The sequence below is a fragment of the Carassius auratus genome, chromosome 34 (assembly GCF_003368295.1).
Source record: "Carassius auratus strain Wakin chromosome 34, ASM336829v1, whole genome shotgun sequence".
NCBI classification, from domain to species: domain Eukaryota; kingdom Metazoa; phylum Chordata; class Actinopteri; order Cypriniformes; family Cyprinidae; genus Carassius; species Carassius auratus.
The window spans coordinates 23,571,739-23,590,326 of NC_039276.1; the positions used below are offsets into that span (position 1 = coordinate 23,571,739).

General features: G+C 36.2%; 2 protein-coding genes across 2 annotated transcripts in view; both read left to right on the forward strand.

Annotated features, from left to right (window-relative positions):
- Positions 1-472: 472 nt before the first annotated feature.
- On the forward strand, positions 473-2,398 carry LOC113053577 (C-X-C chemokine receptor type 4-B). The gene is made up of 2 exons (XM_026218709.1): positions 473-564; positions 825-2,398. Exons 1-2 carry the CDS (start codon positions 550-552, stop codon positions 1,869-1,871), a joined length of 1,062 nt encoding a protein of 353 aa, XP_026074494.1. The 5' UTR covers positions 473-549; the 3' UTR covers positions 1,872-2,398.
- A 2,104-nt stretch (positions 2,399-4,502) lies between these two features.
- Positions 4,503-18,588, forward strand: part of LOC113053578 (aspartate--tRNA ligase, cytoplasmic-like) — a 30,504-nt gene continuing 16,418 nt past the window's right edge. Inside the window, exons 1-7 of the mRNA XM_026218710.1 lie at positions 4,503-4,660; positions 6,770-6,872; positions 7,464-7,493; positions 8,436-8,493; positions 9,183-9,275; positions 15,870-15,972; positions 18,279-18,381. Coding sequence (XP_026074495.1) covers positions 4,638-4,660; positions 6,770-6,872; positions 7,464-7,493; positions 8,436-8,493; positions 9,183-9,275; positions 15,870-15,972; positions 18,279-18,381 — 513 coding nt within the window. The 5' untranslated portion in view covers positions 4,503-4,637. The remainder of the gene's footprint in view (positions 4,661-6,769; positions 6,873-7,463; positions 7,494-8,435; positions 8,494-9,182; positions 9,276-15,869; positions 15,973-18,278; positions 18,382-18,588) is intronic.

Consider the following 18,588-nt stretch of genomic DNA (forward strand, 5'->3'; position numbering starts at 1 on the left):
CTGCTGTCTGCTTATTATCACCTTTGTTATACAGCTGCTTAGCAAATAAATAAAAATGACATCAACTATTAAGTTAAAATTATAATATAAAATATGTTTTCAACAACAAAAATCTATCTATCTATCTATCTATCTATCTATCTATCTATCTATCTATCTATCTATCTATCTATCTATCTATCTATCTATCTATCTATCTATCTATCTATCTATCTATCTATCTATCTATCTATCTATCTATCGATCTGAATTTGTAATAAAAACAGTGCCATTGATAGCAGCAAAAAGTCTCTGTACAAACGATTTTTGAAACAGGCACGAGTGAAAGATACAAATATAAAGGTTATGTCAATAACCATTAGAGGCAGCGTGCATTCATAATACTGCCCACGAGAGCGCTGCCCTGCTGAGCTCCGCCCACGTCATGGTCCCCCTCTAATGAATAAAAAGGGGCGTGTCAAACTATTTAAATACTGCTGCGGGAGATCCGTTGACTGAAGTGTGTGGAGACTTTTTTGCGCAGGTTCTGCTTTCATCTACTTTAAGGACATGGAATTTTACGATGTAAGTTGATTTAAGACAAATGTTAAATGCTCTGTAGTCTGATATTTAATTAATTACTTATTGTTTTTCTCATACCTTGTAGACCGCATTTTTGGGTGTCACAGTACCATTTAGTTTTTTTTTTTTTTTTTCTAAAATGTTTGTTAGTTTTTAAAAACATCGGTTTTAATGTTTTTAAATATATTTACAATTTTAAATGTTTGATTTTTTTTTACATATTCTTTGTGGGAAAGTAATCAATATGCTGATCTTTTCTGCAGCACATCATTTTAGACAACAGCTCAGACTCCGGGTCTGGAGACTATTACTCTGACGAATTTTGTGACCTATCAGTCAGCAATGACTTCCAAAAGATCTTCCTTCCTATTGTATACGGGATTATATTTGTCCTGGGAATCATTGGCAATGGACTTGTCGTGCTTGTGATGGGCTTCCAAAAGAAGTCGAAGAACATGACAGACAAGTACAGGTTGCACCTCTCCATCGCCGATCTCCTGTTTGTTCTCACTTTACCCTTTTGGGCTGTGGATGCGGTCAGCGGATGGCATTTTGGGGGATTTCTGTGCGTCGCTGTCAATATGATCTACACTCTGAATTTGTACAGCAGCGTGCTGATTCTGGCCTTCATCAGCCTGGATAGGTATCTGGCAGTTGTCCGTGCCACAAACAGCCAGAAGTTTAGGATTGTGCTTGCAGAAAAGGTGATCTACCTTGGAGTTTGGCTCCCGGCGACCCTACTCACCGTCCCCGATCTGGTGTTCGCTAAAGTCCACAATACGAGCATGAATACTATCTGCGAGCATACCTACCCGCTCCAAGGGAACACGGCGTGGAAGGCTGGGTTCCGCTTCCAGCACATCTTCGTCGGCTTTTTGCTGCCTGGTCTGATCATTCTGACCTGTTACTGCATCATCATCTCAAAACTGTCCAAGAACTCCAAAGGTCAGACCCTGAAGAAGAAGGCTCTGAAGACAACTGTCATCCTCATCCTCTGCTTCTTCATCTGCTGGTTGCCTTACTGTGTCGGCATCCTAGTGGACACTCTGGTGATGTTGAATGTCATTTCTCACAGCTGTTTCCTGGAGCAGGGTCTGGAGAAATGGATCTTCTTTACTGAGGCGCTTGCGTATTTCCACTGCTGTCTAAACCCCATCCTTTATGCTTTCCTGGGAGTCAGATTCAGTAAATCTGCGCGTAGCGCTCTGAGCATCAGCAGTAAATCAAGTCACAAGATGTTGACCAAGAAAAGAGGTCCTATATCATCAGTATCTACTGAGTCAGAGTCATCCACTGTCCTGTCCAGTTAATGGACACTTGTACATAAAACTTTCCTACCTGGATGACTAAGCTTTCATTTTATTTGTATTTTATTTTAAAAAGGACTTGACTACACTTTGTTTATATTGTAATGTTGTTGTGTTGATAATTGTTATTTTGTAACACTTATTTTTTTTTTCTTTTTTATTCAACTGCAACTGCTACACCATCTTTCTTTTCTTTTTTTAATGATAGTACTTTGTTTTTTGAGGTACTTTTATTGCAAAGTCTGTATACTTGCAGTTATTCTCAGGAAATTTTAGCAAACTGTTGCATAGTCTTTTGGCTGATTCAGAATGTGTAGTGTAAATTATTTGTACATAGTTCATTGTTTGGCATTGTGTGTGTGTGTGTGTGTGTGTGCACTTAACTGTTCCTATTTCCCCATAAGCTTTTTGATATTTATTAAAATGGTAGCCCACACTGTATTTTTTATTTTTTAGGGGTTGTTTAATCATGTCAATTGTTGCATTTTGACTCCTGTTTGATAATAAAACCTAAATATCACAGATTTTAATGAGGTGTGACAGTGTCGTCGTTACTTCGCTCAAGTGAGCAGACCCCCCTCCCAACCACACACACACATGCATACATACATACATATACACGCCCCTCAACCCCAATCTCTCAGTGGGGGTAGGGTAGAGCTGAAGTGGAATGGAGGTCTGTCAAATTACCAAAACAAAAGCTCCACCTGATCTCCCGCTGAACAGAATGGCTGAGGAGAGGGTCTGTAATTTTAAGAACATCTGTGTTCTTTAGCATTTTAAGCAACTGCTGATACAAGACACCCATCAAACTACACAGGGGCAGAACTGGCCTTCCTTCGGGACTTCTGTTGTTGTATCAGATAACAAGCAAAACAAGATAAAAGGCTAGTTTGAAGATGTAAAGTGTGACGTGATAAAATCTGCAGAATACATAATATAGTATATGTCCTCTTCTTGATGTCTTTGAAGTTTTAGTTTTATTAGATACATTATTTTCACTAACAATTCTCATAAATCCAATAAAGTGATTTATTATATAACAAATATAAAAAGTTTCATTAAAATTTAAATCAGCACAAATTAAAATCAATTGAACAATTATTACAAATAAGAAGGAATCATATACCTTTTAAACTTTTATATTTTATACTTCGCACTTATATATTGTCAGTTAGTTTTGACTGCTTTTATTGTCCTCATTTGTAAGTCACTTTGCATAAAAGCATCTGCTAAATGACTAAATCTAAATGTAAATAATAAAAATAACATATATAAGAATTTTACAGAATTACAGTTAATACACGCATGCATATTTGACATATGTTTGCAATGCAAAGATTTCAGTCATCACATCGTGGTCTAAGCAAGTTAGCAGCATTGAAGAAACTATACACCACTTTGTATAGCACTGTGAGGGTTAAAATTACCATTCTAAAGAGTCCAGTGAGGTGTGAAGTACCCTGCATCAGACTTTAAGGTTTCAGTGCTTCATTTTGTTCATTTGGAAATGTTCTGGAATGGTTCTGTCGTTCGCATGCAGAGTTGTTCTCAGAAGCCACGCCACACCATTAACACTCCATTGAGCTCAGCTGGACCATCTCTCCCATCTCTAAACTGCCATTTGAAAAGAGACCAGCCACAAGGAGCTTCTGGTAATCTGCTGCCAGGAGAACCCTATTTTATCAAACTCCACAACTCCGACAGACCGTAGCCAAGCACACCACAGGTCAAAAACAGATGTGAAGTTCATCCAAACACTCAAATCAAAGCCCTTTGATAATTCATGCCCTTTAATAATTAATGACTTAAAGAAAAAAATTATGTGAGAACAAAAGAACATGCACAGAAAGTATAATATTTAGAAACTAATAAAAAATAAGAATTAGTTAGGCTACTTTTTAAAGCAGCCTCCTCTGAAATATGGTAAGAAATATAATCAACCTGTTATTTAAATGTGTGAAGCTGTAAAGGGAGCTTTATTTCAGACTCTATTTCCTATTCTTGCCATTTTTTTTTTTTTTTACGTTTATATTGTTTCGGCTGAAGAATCAGGAAGGCAGTTTCCTTCATCAAGAGGACCTCATGTGATCATTAAATCCTGGAAGACTTTTTCTATTCCCCTACAACACAACTGAATAGAGCAAACAGAAATGATGGTCTGAAACTCAAGAGAAAAGGGGTTTGGATGTTATTTATTTATTGGATGTTCTCTTTAATTATCCACTGACCCTGGTTATATTAAGCAATCATACCGAGAAACATAAATAATATATACAGTATCCATGTAATATATACTGTGTATATTATGTGCTTCAGTATATGTTTCTCAGAAATTAATAATCATCAGTTTACAGAAGCAACTTAGCAGCCCGTAATTAACCAATAAACCATATCGACAAAACATAATCACAACATTTATATTGTAATGATTTAACTGATTTTGTATTATTATTATTCTTATGTAATGACAGTAGTATTGCACTGTTAATACATAATTATTTCATATCATTTTATTTAGACAAACTAAGCAGCTGAAAGACGAACTGCACTGCGAGCGTGTGCGGAACAAGCGGTCACTAGGAACCTTTAGACGTGGAGACTTGTCGTACACGGACTGGCGACGAAGTCGTGAATGTGCAACATCAAAACACTTCCATCTCTTCTCCACATGTCCCCTGTTCCGGGTGGCTGTCATTGCACACCAACACATCTAAAATCTTGAATATCTAGTACTTTTGTTTCACTACATCCCTTTAGAGCTGAACTATGACTAAAGAAAATGTACAAGGGTGAGAATACAATCTCGTTGTTTTCTGCTGAAGTGTAATATTTGTGGTCAGGGCTTTGATTAGCTTACCTTGGTGCTAGCTGTGTCTAATAGAGTTGCAGGTGATTGCATCAGTAGCTTAGAGACCTTTAACTATGACAGATGAACAGTGTCTTTATAAACTAACATTTGGAGTTGAACAGGTTTAGATCAGACGTGGTAGACAACCTTTTGCAGCAGTTTTAACTTTTAGGTGTGTATAATATTTTCTTAGTTGGGAATCAGTTTACTGACTTTCTATCGTGGGGCCGTTTAAAATGCCATACAGTCAATAAACCGAGTTAGTGTGGAGGAATTTTACGTTATAAAATAAAACATTTGACATTTGCAAGCAGTGTATATGATGTACTAGATGCAGGTAGTTACCCGTTTTTAATTTTCAAAGAAATGTCTGTTAATGTTAATTTGCTACTAAAGAAACAATTATTAGCATTATGAATGTTGAAAACATTCTCAAAAGAACAGCATATCCAACAATCAAGGTGGAAAATCTCCTGTAAACTAATGAAAGTGAATCAATCAGTAGGTTTGGATCACATAAGAGAGAGTAGTGTAAAAAAAAAAAAAAAAGGTGAGATTAAAATTTTAAACAAAAAGTGAAAGTAAGATTTGTTTTGATCACAGAAATGGAATTGACATTGTAAACTGCAAATACATTGATCTTTTCATTTGAATTATTAGCAGTTGAATAATTGATTATTTACATAATAATGCTATGCTGTGCCTAAAGCAGTGTTATGTGAACTAGGCTGTAATGTCTATGGTGTAATATATAAACCACAATTTGAAGAGTCACGTGATAACATCTGCTGTCTGACGTGGCAAGGACTCAGGTGTTAATGCCAAAAAGGAGAGTCATTTCAGAGGAATTTATCTTATTTTTTCCATTGCGAGACAAACAGTATGTAAACTAGTGCTTATATATATATATATATATATATATATATATATATATATATATATATATGGGTCAAAGACGTTAAGATGTCCGCATCAAGAAGAATGTACAAAAGTGATTTTGTGTCAATAGAAAGCACATTAAATGTAAGTAAAATGTCTACTTTTAAGGTTTTAAATAAGTTTTTGGAGAATAAAATGTCAAAATTTGGTTGAAATAATGTTACATTGTCATTCAGTGTAACACAATATTTATGCAAAAATTCAAACAACATGCTTATTCTGACGTGTACATATTAAAATAACTAAATGAATAATGGACCATACTAAATTTGATTGTGTTTTAAATTAGTACAAAATTCTTACTGACAAATGGGCAAAACCTAGGAACTACAACAGTTCAAAGCAGTATTACACTTTTCTATTATGGTTAAACACTTTTTCGTCTTTGACCCATATATATGTGTGTGTGTGTTTGTGTGTATATATATATATATATATATATATATATATATATATATATATATATATATATATATATATATATATATATATATATATATATATATATATAAGCTTGGTTCCTGTCATATGATTATATAGAGGAAATAATCTGGTGTTTATGAGTTTTTTAATTGCCAGTTCTTATCTAGAGCAGAGTGGCCAGTGTCATGTAATTGAATAATACAGCATCTTTAATGTGTTGGTTCACATTATTAGAAGTGAAATAAAATAACACATTTCATTATTGACCATTATTACTGTCACTTTCATGCACTAGTTTCCGTTCTTAACTGTTAAATCAGTCTGTCGCTCGCTACAGTATGGGAGAACCATATTGCCTGAATGATATTTCATATGTGCTTCTGTAGACAGAGATAACTCCTCCTCTACTGCTAGAACTAGACTGCCTAGAACACAGGAGCACAAACGAGCAAACATTACTGATAAAGTCTAATTTAGCTTCTGTTGTTTTTTGGAAATGTTGAAACAATAGATGAAAGATGCAGCAACGTAAAAGCAAACGGGATGCTGTGCCTATGTGTGTAAGCCGAGGTTGGAATGCTTTTCCCCATCTTTTAGAAAAATTTCCCGGAAGGAAGTTTAAAAAAGGTAGATGGAAGTTTGACAGAACTTTTTGTTGTGTGGTGTGACTGGTGTCTTCCTGTTTTAGAGCCGCAGAGGAGGAGCAGCAGGCCCAGTCGAAGAAAGGCCTGAAGAAACAGCAGAAGGAAGCAGAGAAAGCTGCAAAGAAGGCAGAGAAGCAGGCCAAGCTGGTGAGTGTGCGCCAGGAGAAGCAAACCCTGCCCACTACGGGGCTCATGGCCCACCACTGCCATAAGGAGGAGTTTCCTTTGTTTTGCAATTCAAGTTCTTTGGAATTTGTGCATCCAGAAAATATTTACCCAATATTTTAAATGGCCAAAATGAGCATCTAGCTTATTTTGTTTGCTAAATAAAGGAGCTGTGAAGATTTGTTGTTTTTTTTATTTTATTGCCTGCTGGACATTTGTAAAACATTTTGTCAAATGATTGATTCAGATACAGGAAACATGAGAGGAGCAAATGTGTAAAATCATTCTTACTTAAATTTACGCAATGATTTGAATAATTTAGAAAAGTTAAATTAAAAAACCTAGAAAAGTCATATTATCTTCCATGTTTGCACTCGGATGTACTTGCAGACGTGAGTAAGTTTTTGAATTTGTATCATTGCAGTTTGGTTGGATTTTAAAGTGAACTTGCAATACTTGCTTTTCTCCAGAATAATCAGCATGTTTTTAATCTTCATATTAGATCTTACTAAGGGTATGTTATTCCCTCTACTGTTGAAGTTTTATTGAAATCAGTTTTTCTGTTTGATTCAGGCTGCTGAGCAGCAGGAAGCTGATGAGGATGTAAGTATTGTTCATTTACTGTTCACTGCCAAATACACATTTCCTGTCTTTTTTTTAGCCAAATCAAGCGTTAAAGAAATAGTTCACCAAAAAAAAGTAAATTATTTAATGTATTTACCTAGTGTTTCAAATACATTATGAATCTATTTTGGAAAAAGAATTATTTTTTTATTTTTTTACTTGGTGAATTACAATGAATAGGGTCTGGATCTTTTCTGAGTAAGTAAAAGCCTGTTGCCAATGCAGGAACTTTCCAGAAAATGGAAATCCAGAGGGAACAGAAAACGTAGGCAAAAAAAAAAAAAGACTGACATTAGTAGCCCCTCTTGGACTGGGAGGAGCAGTCACACGCAGTCCTACGTCATCAGACTATTTGCCTAATCTTCACCGTACTTTGGTCCACGATGGAAATTCAGACAGCAACAGGTCTGGGGACAAAAAAAAGTTCCTGGGACAAATTGTTGTGATCATTCACTGAATATCTTGATATAATCCTTGCAATGTCTGTCATTGTCAGTCATTCTTTAGTTTATCAATGAATTGGTCGATGCAGTTCACAAAACCAGTCTGACGATTTGTTTATGAATTGAACTAATTCAGTTCTTACATTGAGCTCATTGATGATCCATGATCCTTTCACAAGGTTCTCAAATTAACATCTTACTGGAATGGATTATTATCAGTGATAAGTTACTGAATTTTTAATGGGTGAACTAATTTAGGTTTCTTTGACTTGCTATGTATCACTCAAATGGGCTTCTTTTATGATGCTTTTGTGGTGGTTTACATCCTTCTTGAGGCTTGGATATTTACACAGAAAGAAAGTAATGTTTTAAATGACATGAGGGTGAATAAATGATAAAACAATTAATTGTTTATCTTTTTAATGAACTGTTCCTTTAAGTTTCATTGCCACCCCTTCTTCTTCTCTTCTTGTTCCAGGACTTTGCCAAGGATCGCTATGGGATCTGTCCTATGGTCCAATCCCAGCAGAAACTAGGTAAGTGTTCTTTTCAGTTTTTAAGTGGAGATATATGAGGTTATCTTGCTCCCACAGGATGAATATAGACCGGTTTCCTATAGCAAAATTAGCTGTAGAATGATAATTAGGAATGCCATTTAGCTTAATAGATAGTCTAATGCTGTCCGGATCTCCTTGATGACCCCTTTAGCTCTCCCCTATGTTCCTTCCCTCGCCGTCACACGTAATAGTCTAGATTAACACTACGAGATGAATCTCGGATGAGAAATTGGGATGACATTACTCCCAACTGTCCGGCTGCAAGTTTTTAAGCTCTGCTGCTTCAGAACAAAGTCGTCTCGCAGCAGCATTCCTCTCAGGCAGAGATAGACAAAGCTTTCATGTGGGTGGATTCCGGATCAGCCAAACGCCCTGAGCACCTTTACTGGGGTTGAACGGGGCCACCCATCTTTGCCGCCTCACAATAAAGTCACAATATGAGTCAGAGGAGGCAGGGTGACGCTGTATTTGTCAAAATGCAGAAGAATTCACATGATGGTCACCTTTCAGACGGGGCCTGTTATGTTTCATATTTATTAGCCCTCCTCCCAGTGGCTTTGTAATCCGAGTGAATGTCTTTGTGGGGGTCTGTGTACAAGGGGGGGGAGGCCTGTCGTCTTTGATATCTTCTCTCTGAGACTTTCTTTCTCTCTCCTGGATTGAGGCAGACAGGGCGCTGGTGCGTGTCCAGGACCTGACACCCGAGAAGGCAGAGCAGCAGATCTGGGTGCGCGCCAGAATTCACACCAGCAGAGCTAAAGGTAAACGCCTCCTCACTATTACACAAGCTCATCTGCTGTTGGAAGCGTTGCTCAGTTCATTTCAACACTTGGAAGCTGCTCTTACCAAAGCTCAAGGGTTTCCTAATTGACATGCAGGCTGTATTATTGCATTAATAAACACTAAAATGACAGTTCCTCTAGTCTAAACATTAGATAACGCAAGAACTGCTAGAAATGTTTATACCTTAAAATGGAATTTAAGTTGTTTAAAATGAAGAAAAAAAAATCTCTATTTATATTGAAAGGCTTCAATATGAATAACAGAAATTATGGGCATTATCATAATTAGGGAATTTTGTGAAACATTGAGGTGAACTATTTTTCTCTGTGGATTTTGCATTCGATTGTTTTTTTTTTTTTTTTACTTTAAAAAGTCAAATTTGTACTTCGATCAGGATAAAGCTGCTTAATTTGGAAGTGACCTTTGCTGCATTTGCCAAAATATGCATGTGAATAAGGTTTATAATATCTATAAGATATAATATAACATTTTTCCCACTTTTCAGTGCTGCTATTTTCTGAACTTGTGGTTAATGGAGGTGATTAGGGCCATGGGTGATATGGGTGCCGTCAATATGTGCCTTATCTGTGTCAAATTTTTATTTGGATGAATTGCAATGCTGTTGAAATTTTATTTAGGTAGTGGACATTTTCACTAGAGAACTGACATTAATAGAAACTATTTGGTTGAATCCTCAGCTTAAATGAAACTTTGTGGCTTCCCCTGTCTGTCCCACACAATCCAAGTCTGAGAGGTTCTCACTTAGACGACTGGTTTAAAAGTTCAGTAATGAATATACCATGTAATATGACTGTATAACTAAAGTTTCCTTCCACAACAACTTCCATGTCAATGATCATTTAACCTCCAGCTTCATTCCTTCTGTCAGTGTGCTCTGTGCTGAAGGATGTCCTTCAGCATGAAAACATCCTGTTTTTGTTCTGTGATGAAGGGTCTGTTTTAAACTACCACTCAGCTGTCTGTCTGACTGACTCTGAACACTGAGGGGGACTTCAAAGAGTCTGGGTGGTCTCTGATCTTGACCAGATCCGTGTCAGGTTTACACAAATCACAGTTTGTTCACTCTCAAGGTGTCTGATTAGCAATTTGGTGGTGACAAGTCAAAACTGCACGCATTAGCCGCGTTTCCACTGTTGTGCCAAAAGCAGGCGTGCTAGTGTATGCCAGGGCCAGTCGTGTTTCCACGGTCACTTCCGGTGCTCGGGCCAAAGCGGGTTAGCTGGGGCTAGAGGAGTGGTTATGAACAAAGGCGGAGTTTCTCCGCGTCTGGAGAGCATAAGCACTGCGCATTAGGGATGCACCGAAATTTCGGCCACCGAAAATTTTCGGCCGAAAATGGCCTTTTCGGTTTTCGGCCTTCGGCCGATAGACTTTTATCACCGAAACAACACGGCCGAAATGTTGTGATGACGCAAAAAGAAACCGCGACCTGCACGTGCACCTGCAAAGCGCAGACCACGAGCTCCACGCGACATTCACTTAACACCAGTGAGAACATTCTCTCTCTTCTTATTCCTTTATTCGCAGCACTAAAGCGTCTCCTAACAAAGAGATTAAGACGGACCACGAAGTAAAAACAAAGAAAAGTACAGTCTTATAGAGTCTGTTAGCACACGTCTCACTGAGATCTTTTCGGATCCTCTGCACTTCATCGCGAATGTGCTTGATCCAAGTTATAAAGACAATTACTTGGATGCGGAAATAAGGCAGCGCGCACGAGAAATGATCCAGGCCGCGCTGGATGCGGAGAACCCGCGTGGAGATGGAGAAGCGCCAAGCGCAGGAGACAGATCAGAGCGCAGAAAAAAAGACTGGTCTCTGCACCAGATGAGGGGCATGCACCATCGGCTATTTTGTTCTTATACACACACATACATAATATCAAATTGTAGCCATATTTATGCTAGATTTTCTGCTAGATTTCTGCTTTAATTTGATAAAAAATGTTTATTTATGCCCTGGCCCTATTTAAATACACTCTCTCAAATATTTCTCAAATGTCAGGCAGATGACAAGCTCAACTGCTCAACAGCTAGATGGTTATCTGTCTGAAGTCCCCATCCCCAGAAGTGATAACAGTCTTGCCAACTGGAGAAGTGATGCACTTTCTAGTCCTACATAGAAAAAATTCAAATGCACTTGAAGAGAACTGTTCATTTTAAAACCTTTCTGCAGGCCAGTAGGCCTGTACATTATTATTAAATATACACATGAGTGGGAAAAATTTTTAGTTTGAATTTTATTTTATACTGTGCATTGTTGCAATGTGCTTAATAAATATTTGCATCATTTGTAATTATGTATTTTTCTTTTTTTTCTTTTTTTCTTTTTTTTAAGTTATGTAATTGTAATTATCTTTGAAACTTTAATATTAATTTATGCGATTGCAATGTCTTAATTTTAGTAAAGTTAGTACACGGTCATAGCAATAAATGCAATGATACTAATAATTGGCATAATTTCTTTCGGTGTTTCGGTTTCGTTTTCGGCCTTGGTTTTCTCTTTTTCGGTTTTCGGTTTCGGCCAAGAATTTTCATTTCGGTGCATCCCTACTGTGCATCATTTCATAAAGTTAACAGCAACACCAACATTAAAATCTTTTTAAAATAAGTCAGCAGCTAGTGTTTGAAATACCTTAATTCTATGTGAATTATAATTGCCATATAAGGCAGAAATATTTATAAGCGATGAAAAAGACTATCCACGCCACGCATTAACGTTGCCTTAGTAAACATGGTAAATTGCGACCACTTGGAATTGGACTTCAGCTCTATCACATTCATCTATTTATTAAGTAACATATTTTATCTGTCATTAGTCTTGTCTCGAGAGTTTAGTTCCGCGTAGTCTATGTCATAAATATATGATAATGTTTTTTGTTTGGGAGCTTTTATAAAAATATAGTTGATCATTCTTTCTAAATGTGATGTAGCTATATAAGCTATTGTGACTACAAATAAACAGAAACAGACTTGACTGAATAAGCAGGATATGTTCGTAAATCTTTATTTCTGTGTGACTAATTTTCAATCCTGATTAATTAATTAATTATGATCAATGTATCACTTAATATAGTAAAACATTGATGCTTTTGGTTTTAAATATTTAACAAAGCATGCAAACAAACGGCTGCTTTTATCGTGTTCATTTTGTCATTGCACTAGTTCCAGTGACTTATTTCTTATTAGTTTTCTGATAACTTTTCTTTGTTGGTGAAATTATAGGGTTGTGTGACGTTGTTCCTGAGAGATGTGTAAAGGGCATGTTTTAGTGAAGCACAGCGGAACTTCTGGCCCGACGATGGAAACCCTGTGCTATTTTGGTCTCAGTGCTACAGGTTCAAGGCTAACCCAAACCACAGTTTGAAGCACTGATTTGTTAGAGGTTTAAATATGTTAATGCATCTAATAATAGTTTTATTTGTATTGATGATTTACTTATACTTTTAGTTCTGGTTTTGTAATCAGGTTAGTTTCTATAAAGATGACATGAAACGGTAATTACAAAGCATATTCATTCAATTCAAGAATTCAATTCAAGTTTATTTGTATAGCACTTTTTACGATAGAAATCATTGCAAAGCAACTTTACAGAAAATTAAGTTTCTACAATATTTAGTAGTAGCTTATAAGTGGTGATGGTCAGTTTATGTGAATATGACAGGAATCTTCAGAAAAATGTATACAAGACAACACGAACATGAACACTGTTAACAGCAATTATTATATGATGCAATCACATTTGTAGCAATATTTGTTAGCTCTGTATGTTATATATATATATATATATATATATATATATATATATTAGGGGTGTAACGGTTCACAAAATTCACGGTTCGGTTCGGTTCGATACACTGATGTCACGGTTCGGTTCGGTACAGTTCGGTACGTTTTAGATACAGCAAAAAGAAAAAATTGGCAGATAAATTTCCTTGATTTTTATTTAAATGTTTTATTTATTAAAACTAACAAAGTATGTGTTTTTTTTTTTTGTTTGTTTTTTTTTACATTGAACAATGATGGAGCTATTCTTTACCCATCTTCTATGGTGTTTTCTTAGCAGCATACTGTATAAAACAAAAATAGCTCCTTATAAATTTTTTTTACAAATTAAATGTAATATTGTTGTAGTAGTTATGAACAAATACAAAGATGTAACTCTTTTTATATTGAACTCTATAACTCTTTATATTGAGTGTGTTTTTACTCAGTTGGTTCTCTATTTGGGCTTATGTTTTTTGGAACAAAGCAGGAATTACGGTCTGGCTGAAATGGGCTCGTGAAGGAATATTGTAATGGGGCTCAATTACATTAAGCATGTTCTTAAAACCTGCGTTTTCCACTACAGAGTAAGGTCTCATATCCGCGGCTATAACGTAAATGCACCATTCGCTGCGGTGATGTCCGTATACGGAGCCCAGGACGTCACCTGTAGGAGAAAAAAAATCAATCCGTGGCGACGGTTTTGCAATCCGTCCCCTCAGTTTATAAACCGTACTCACGAATTCATAAACTGTTCACTCGATTTAACAAATCGTGCCCACGAATTTCCAATCCGTGCACTCAGATTTTGTAAACCGTACCCTCGGTTTTTGAATCCGTACTCACGAATTCATAATCCGTGCGCACGCTTTCGCAATCCGTTCCCTCGGATTTGTAAACCGTACTCACGGATTCATGCAGCAAACTCCTACGTGTTAACATACAGTTTTATTGAATATTATTATGTGGAATAGGTTTACAGCAAAGTGCCTTAAGTGATTCTCTATCAAGTGTAGTACGAGGTGGAATACAAAGATTTAATAAGAAAGATGCGCATTAAAATCTTGTTCAATTGCTGATAATCTATAATAGCACTTGATTATTATTGTGCAATAAACCTGGCATTGTGACTGACTCTGGAGTAATTTTTTCCTCTTTTGTAAGTTATTTTGGATAAAAGATTCTTATGCATAACCTGTTTAATAATATATAATAATGATACAAATAAAAATAAAGTTATTTTTTATAATTTTAATTTGTAGGCTAAATAAATGAGTACAAGACAGTAAAAATGTTTGTCATAAAATAATTTGTGAATTGCTTTATTTTTAAATAACCTTTGACAGTTTTGGAAATGCTTGTGTACAATTCTTTCTTAACATGAAGACTTATTTTTGTGATTTTATTATACTAAGCTCCACCCACCTCACCCCACCTGCCGGAGTTAGATGCATGTTTCACTGTTAAGTGTAAAATGCGTGTCAGTTTTCAAATCCGAGGGAACGGATTGCGAAAGCGTGCGCACGGATTATGAATTCGTGGGTACGGATTCAAAAACCGAGGGTACGGTTTACACAATCTGAGCGCACGCATTGGGAATTCGTGGGCACGGTTTGTTAATCCGTGGGTACGATTTGTTAAACCGAGTGAACAGTTTATTAATTAATGAGGATGGTTTATAAACTGAGGGGACGGATTGCAAAACCGTCGCCACGGATTGATTTTTTTTCTCTCCTACAGGTGACGTGCGGGGCTCCGTGGTACCGAGCCTTCAGCGCGTACTGAGTGAGCGAGCGCCTGACTGAGTAGCCTAACATAAACATATAAGTGTGTTTTTTTTTTTTCTTCGGGGGTGTCAGGGGCGTTGCCTGTTACGTCGTTTGGGTTATTGGGCTACCTTGTTGAACGCATAACATTATATTTCACACACCTTTTTTATTTTCCAAATTTAATTAATTAGTCCAACGAACCGTTCGGTACATAATGCGTACCGCGTACCGAACCGAAAGCCTCGTACCGAACGGTTCAATACGAATACGCGTATCGTTACACCCCTAATATATATATATATATATATATATATATATATTATAATGTGCTATATTTCAGATATTTCAGGTGTCTGTTTGATTTGTGAAAGTGGGCACATCATTATAGCACATTATTATTGTGTTTTAGTCGTGCTGTTGTTGTTCTCAGACTTTGAGAACCATAACTAGTAAAATTTATTCTACTACTTCTATTCTATTCTATCCTGTTACATATTCAAGTCGGTAAAATGTTATTACAATTGTTTGAATTGTCTAATATGCTCACCAAGCCTACAATTATTATAAACAGAAATATTGTGCATTTTACAGTTTAAAATAACTCTTTTCTATTTGTATATTTTAACATATTTTGGATAGCAAATGTTAATATACAGCTGCTGTTACTCCAGTCTTCAGTGTTACATGATCTTTCAGAAATCATTCTAATATATTGGTTCAGTGCTCAATAAAATTTTATATTTTCACTGTTGAAAATGGTTTTGCTGCTTAATGTGTTTTTAGGATTATTTAATGATCAAAATAAAAAAGAACAACATTTATTTAATATTGCATTTTTTGTAACATTATAAATGTTGTTATACAGTCACTTTTGATCTGATTAATGCATCCTTGCAGAATTGAGTATTCATTTGTATTAAGTTATATTTGTGGACTCTTTGACTTGGGCAGTAAGTGCCTGCTCTGGTTTTAAGGTATGCTGAGATGTGTGTTCTGACAGGTTGTTTTTTTTCTTTAGGGAAACAGTGCTTCTTGGTCCTTCGTCACCAGCAGTTTACCGTGCAGGCCTTGCTCGCTGTGGGAGAACGTGCAAGCAAGCAGATGGTCAAGTTTGCAGCTAAGTGAGTATAGGCCACGCTTCCTGTCAAACAATGGTGGGAAAAGTGAAGCCATGGCAACTCATGCCATTTTAACGCTTAAGTGGCAATCAATGAAGTTTCACTTTGAACAACAGCTCTGTTTTTGGAGTCGGATACTGCTTTCCCTCAACACCATAATGGGTCATTCCCTTTAAAACAACAAACAGTAGATACATCAGAGAGACATGTCTACTTTAAAGTATAGCTTGAGTGAATGACTGTTGAATGACTGATCTGTTTGGGTCAAATAGAGGGTTGTGGGACAATAGGACAAACATTCACTCACAAATACAAAACTGAAACTTTTAAATTCCTACCATATTAGGTGCAATTTTTTTTTCTTAGTATCGTTTCAGTCTGGATGTATGGAAATGTTTGAACATTTGCATGGTTCATTCTGTTGCTTTCTTGCACTAAATGTTTCGTAAGATAGTAAGCTTTCACAACTGTATGATAGACAAGGCTTGTTCGCTTGTTTTCAAGTCCACTTCTGTTCTTTTAAGAGGATCAGAGGGTTTGTATCTTGACTGGGCTAACATTCTCTGTTTGCTCATGCAGCATTGAATACTGGTTAAACTCTATTCACATTATGAGTCATGAATTAGGAAGGGTGTTGTAGTCTGGGTAGTTCCTTTCCCTTTCCTTACGCTGTTGATTTTTTAGCCATTGCTTGCAGATGAATGGGATTGTTCTTGACTCAAAGGGTCCTGGTTGATATCTGTGCACTTAATTATTTCTTTTCTAACTGAACGATTTCACTTCAGCAGAAATCTTAAATGAAGCTCACAGATCATTGAATCCGGTTTTGCAGAAAAACTTTCCCTATTTGTCTTACGTAAATGTTGGTGGAGTAACAAAACGGTTAAATAAAGAGCTTCAGTTAGAGGATGTGGCAGAAATAATCTGGTTGCCACATAATATGCCATTTTTTACTTTATTGTTGCAGCATGGTTAACACACCCAATTTATTTATACCAAATACATAATTAATATCAGTATAATTTTTCCAAAGTTCCAGAATGATCAAAAATAATGCTATAATTAGTGCTATAATTAATTCAAATAATGTATATCTCTGTTGGTGGCATTATTCTATTAGAAGCACATATTCCCTACAAACATGATTCATTCAAGGTTTTTTATTTTATTGCTGAAAAATATCATGCAGGTTTACTTTGAATACTTCAAGATGAAGATTAAAACGCATATGTTAGAGAATAATGTTCTGACTGAAGTTTTATTAGATGAGCTGTTTTTTTAATTATATATATATAGCTTGTATTACTGAATTGAATGTTACATAATCCTTGGCAGAATATATATTTATGTATTTATCATTGTATGTTGGTTTCTTTTATCATATTACAAATGCTGTTATTTTTAAAAGTTATCGACCCATACATTATAGTAAGTTTTACTATGATTAATGCTTATTTTCACGTGTACTATGGTAAATCACTGTAACATTTAGCTTCTTAGCTTGAATATTACAGGGTCCTTTGCATCTATTGAAATTTATCTTAAAGGGATCCAAACCAAGCTTTAAAGCCACTCACTGCTGATGCGCACAGTAAATGTACGTTTTTTTTTTTTTTTTTTTTTCACAATGTTTTTTTACACCATGTCCTGTTCATGCCATATATTCATTCATAATAAGATTATTAAGCAGTGGTTCCTGAACAATGCTCCTGACCCTGATCACAGTTTCTTGTCTGTGTGCCTTGCCACCTCAAACCTATACAGAGACGTTCCAGACGCACACCGTGTGCTTTGGGGCACAGCTCCCTCTAGCTGATGGTCAGTGGGTCAGTGGATGTATATTCCTCATCACTGAAGCTTGTTGAAAATCATTGCTGTGTGATAAAGAGCAAACACACTCTCCCCCTGTATAATACTCTCTTTATATCCATCGTTCCCTTCAGGCCAGTGTTCTTTAAATACACAAGCACTAATGCAGTGCCCATCATGGGCGGCTTAGTGTTCAGAAACCAGACTTAATCAGGATTTATGAAGAGCAGCGTGTCTGTATGGAGATTGTTAGAGATTGTTATTCTTGGTTACCAATCAGCATATTATAATTATTTCTGAATTGCATTGCCTTGGTGCGTGTAAAACAACAAACAAAAATCTTACCAATCCCAAACTTTCCCCATGTAATCTTTAAAACTCTATTAATACTTTGTGTAATGCTTATACAAGAATTTTACAATTTGAATATGCAGGATGTCATGTCAGCTGTCAAAAAGCATGTTTTCCCCTCATCCTCATGCTGTATTTTTCTGTTACAGCCTCACGAAGGAGAGCATCATTGACGTGGAGGCCGTGGTGAAGAAGGTGGAGCAGAAGATCGAAAGCTGTTCCCAGCAGGATGTGGAGCTCCATGTGGAGAGGGTAGAGATCTGAGATTCATCTCCATTACCTGATTGAGAGAAAACCTCCGATAGTTTTCTGTTGATATTGAAACTTGAAAATTCATAAATTTCATTAAATATAGGCTATATCTTTTCTCACAAGAATTTGTTTTGGCCTCATTTTCTCTAACCAATGATTGGTACCAATAATCTGTTTGCAGGTACAGTTCACCTGTAGTAACTTGCT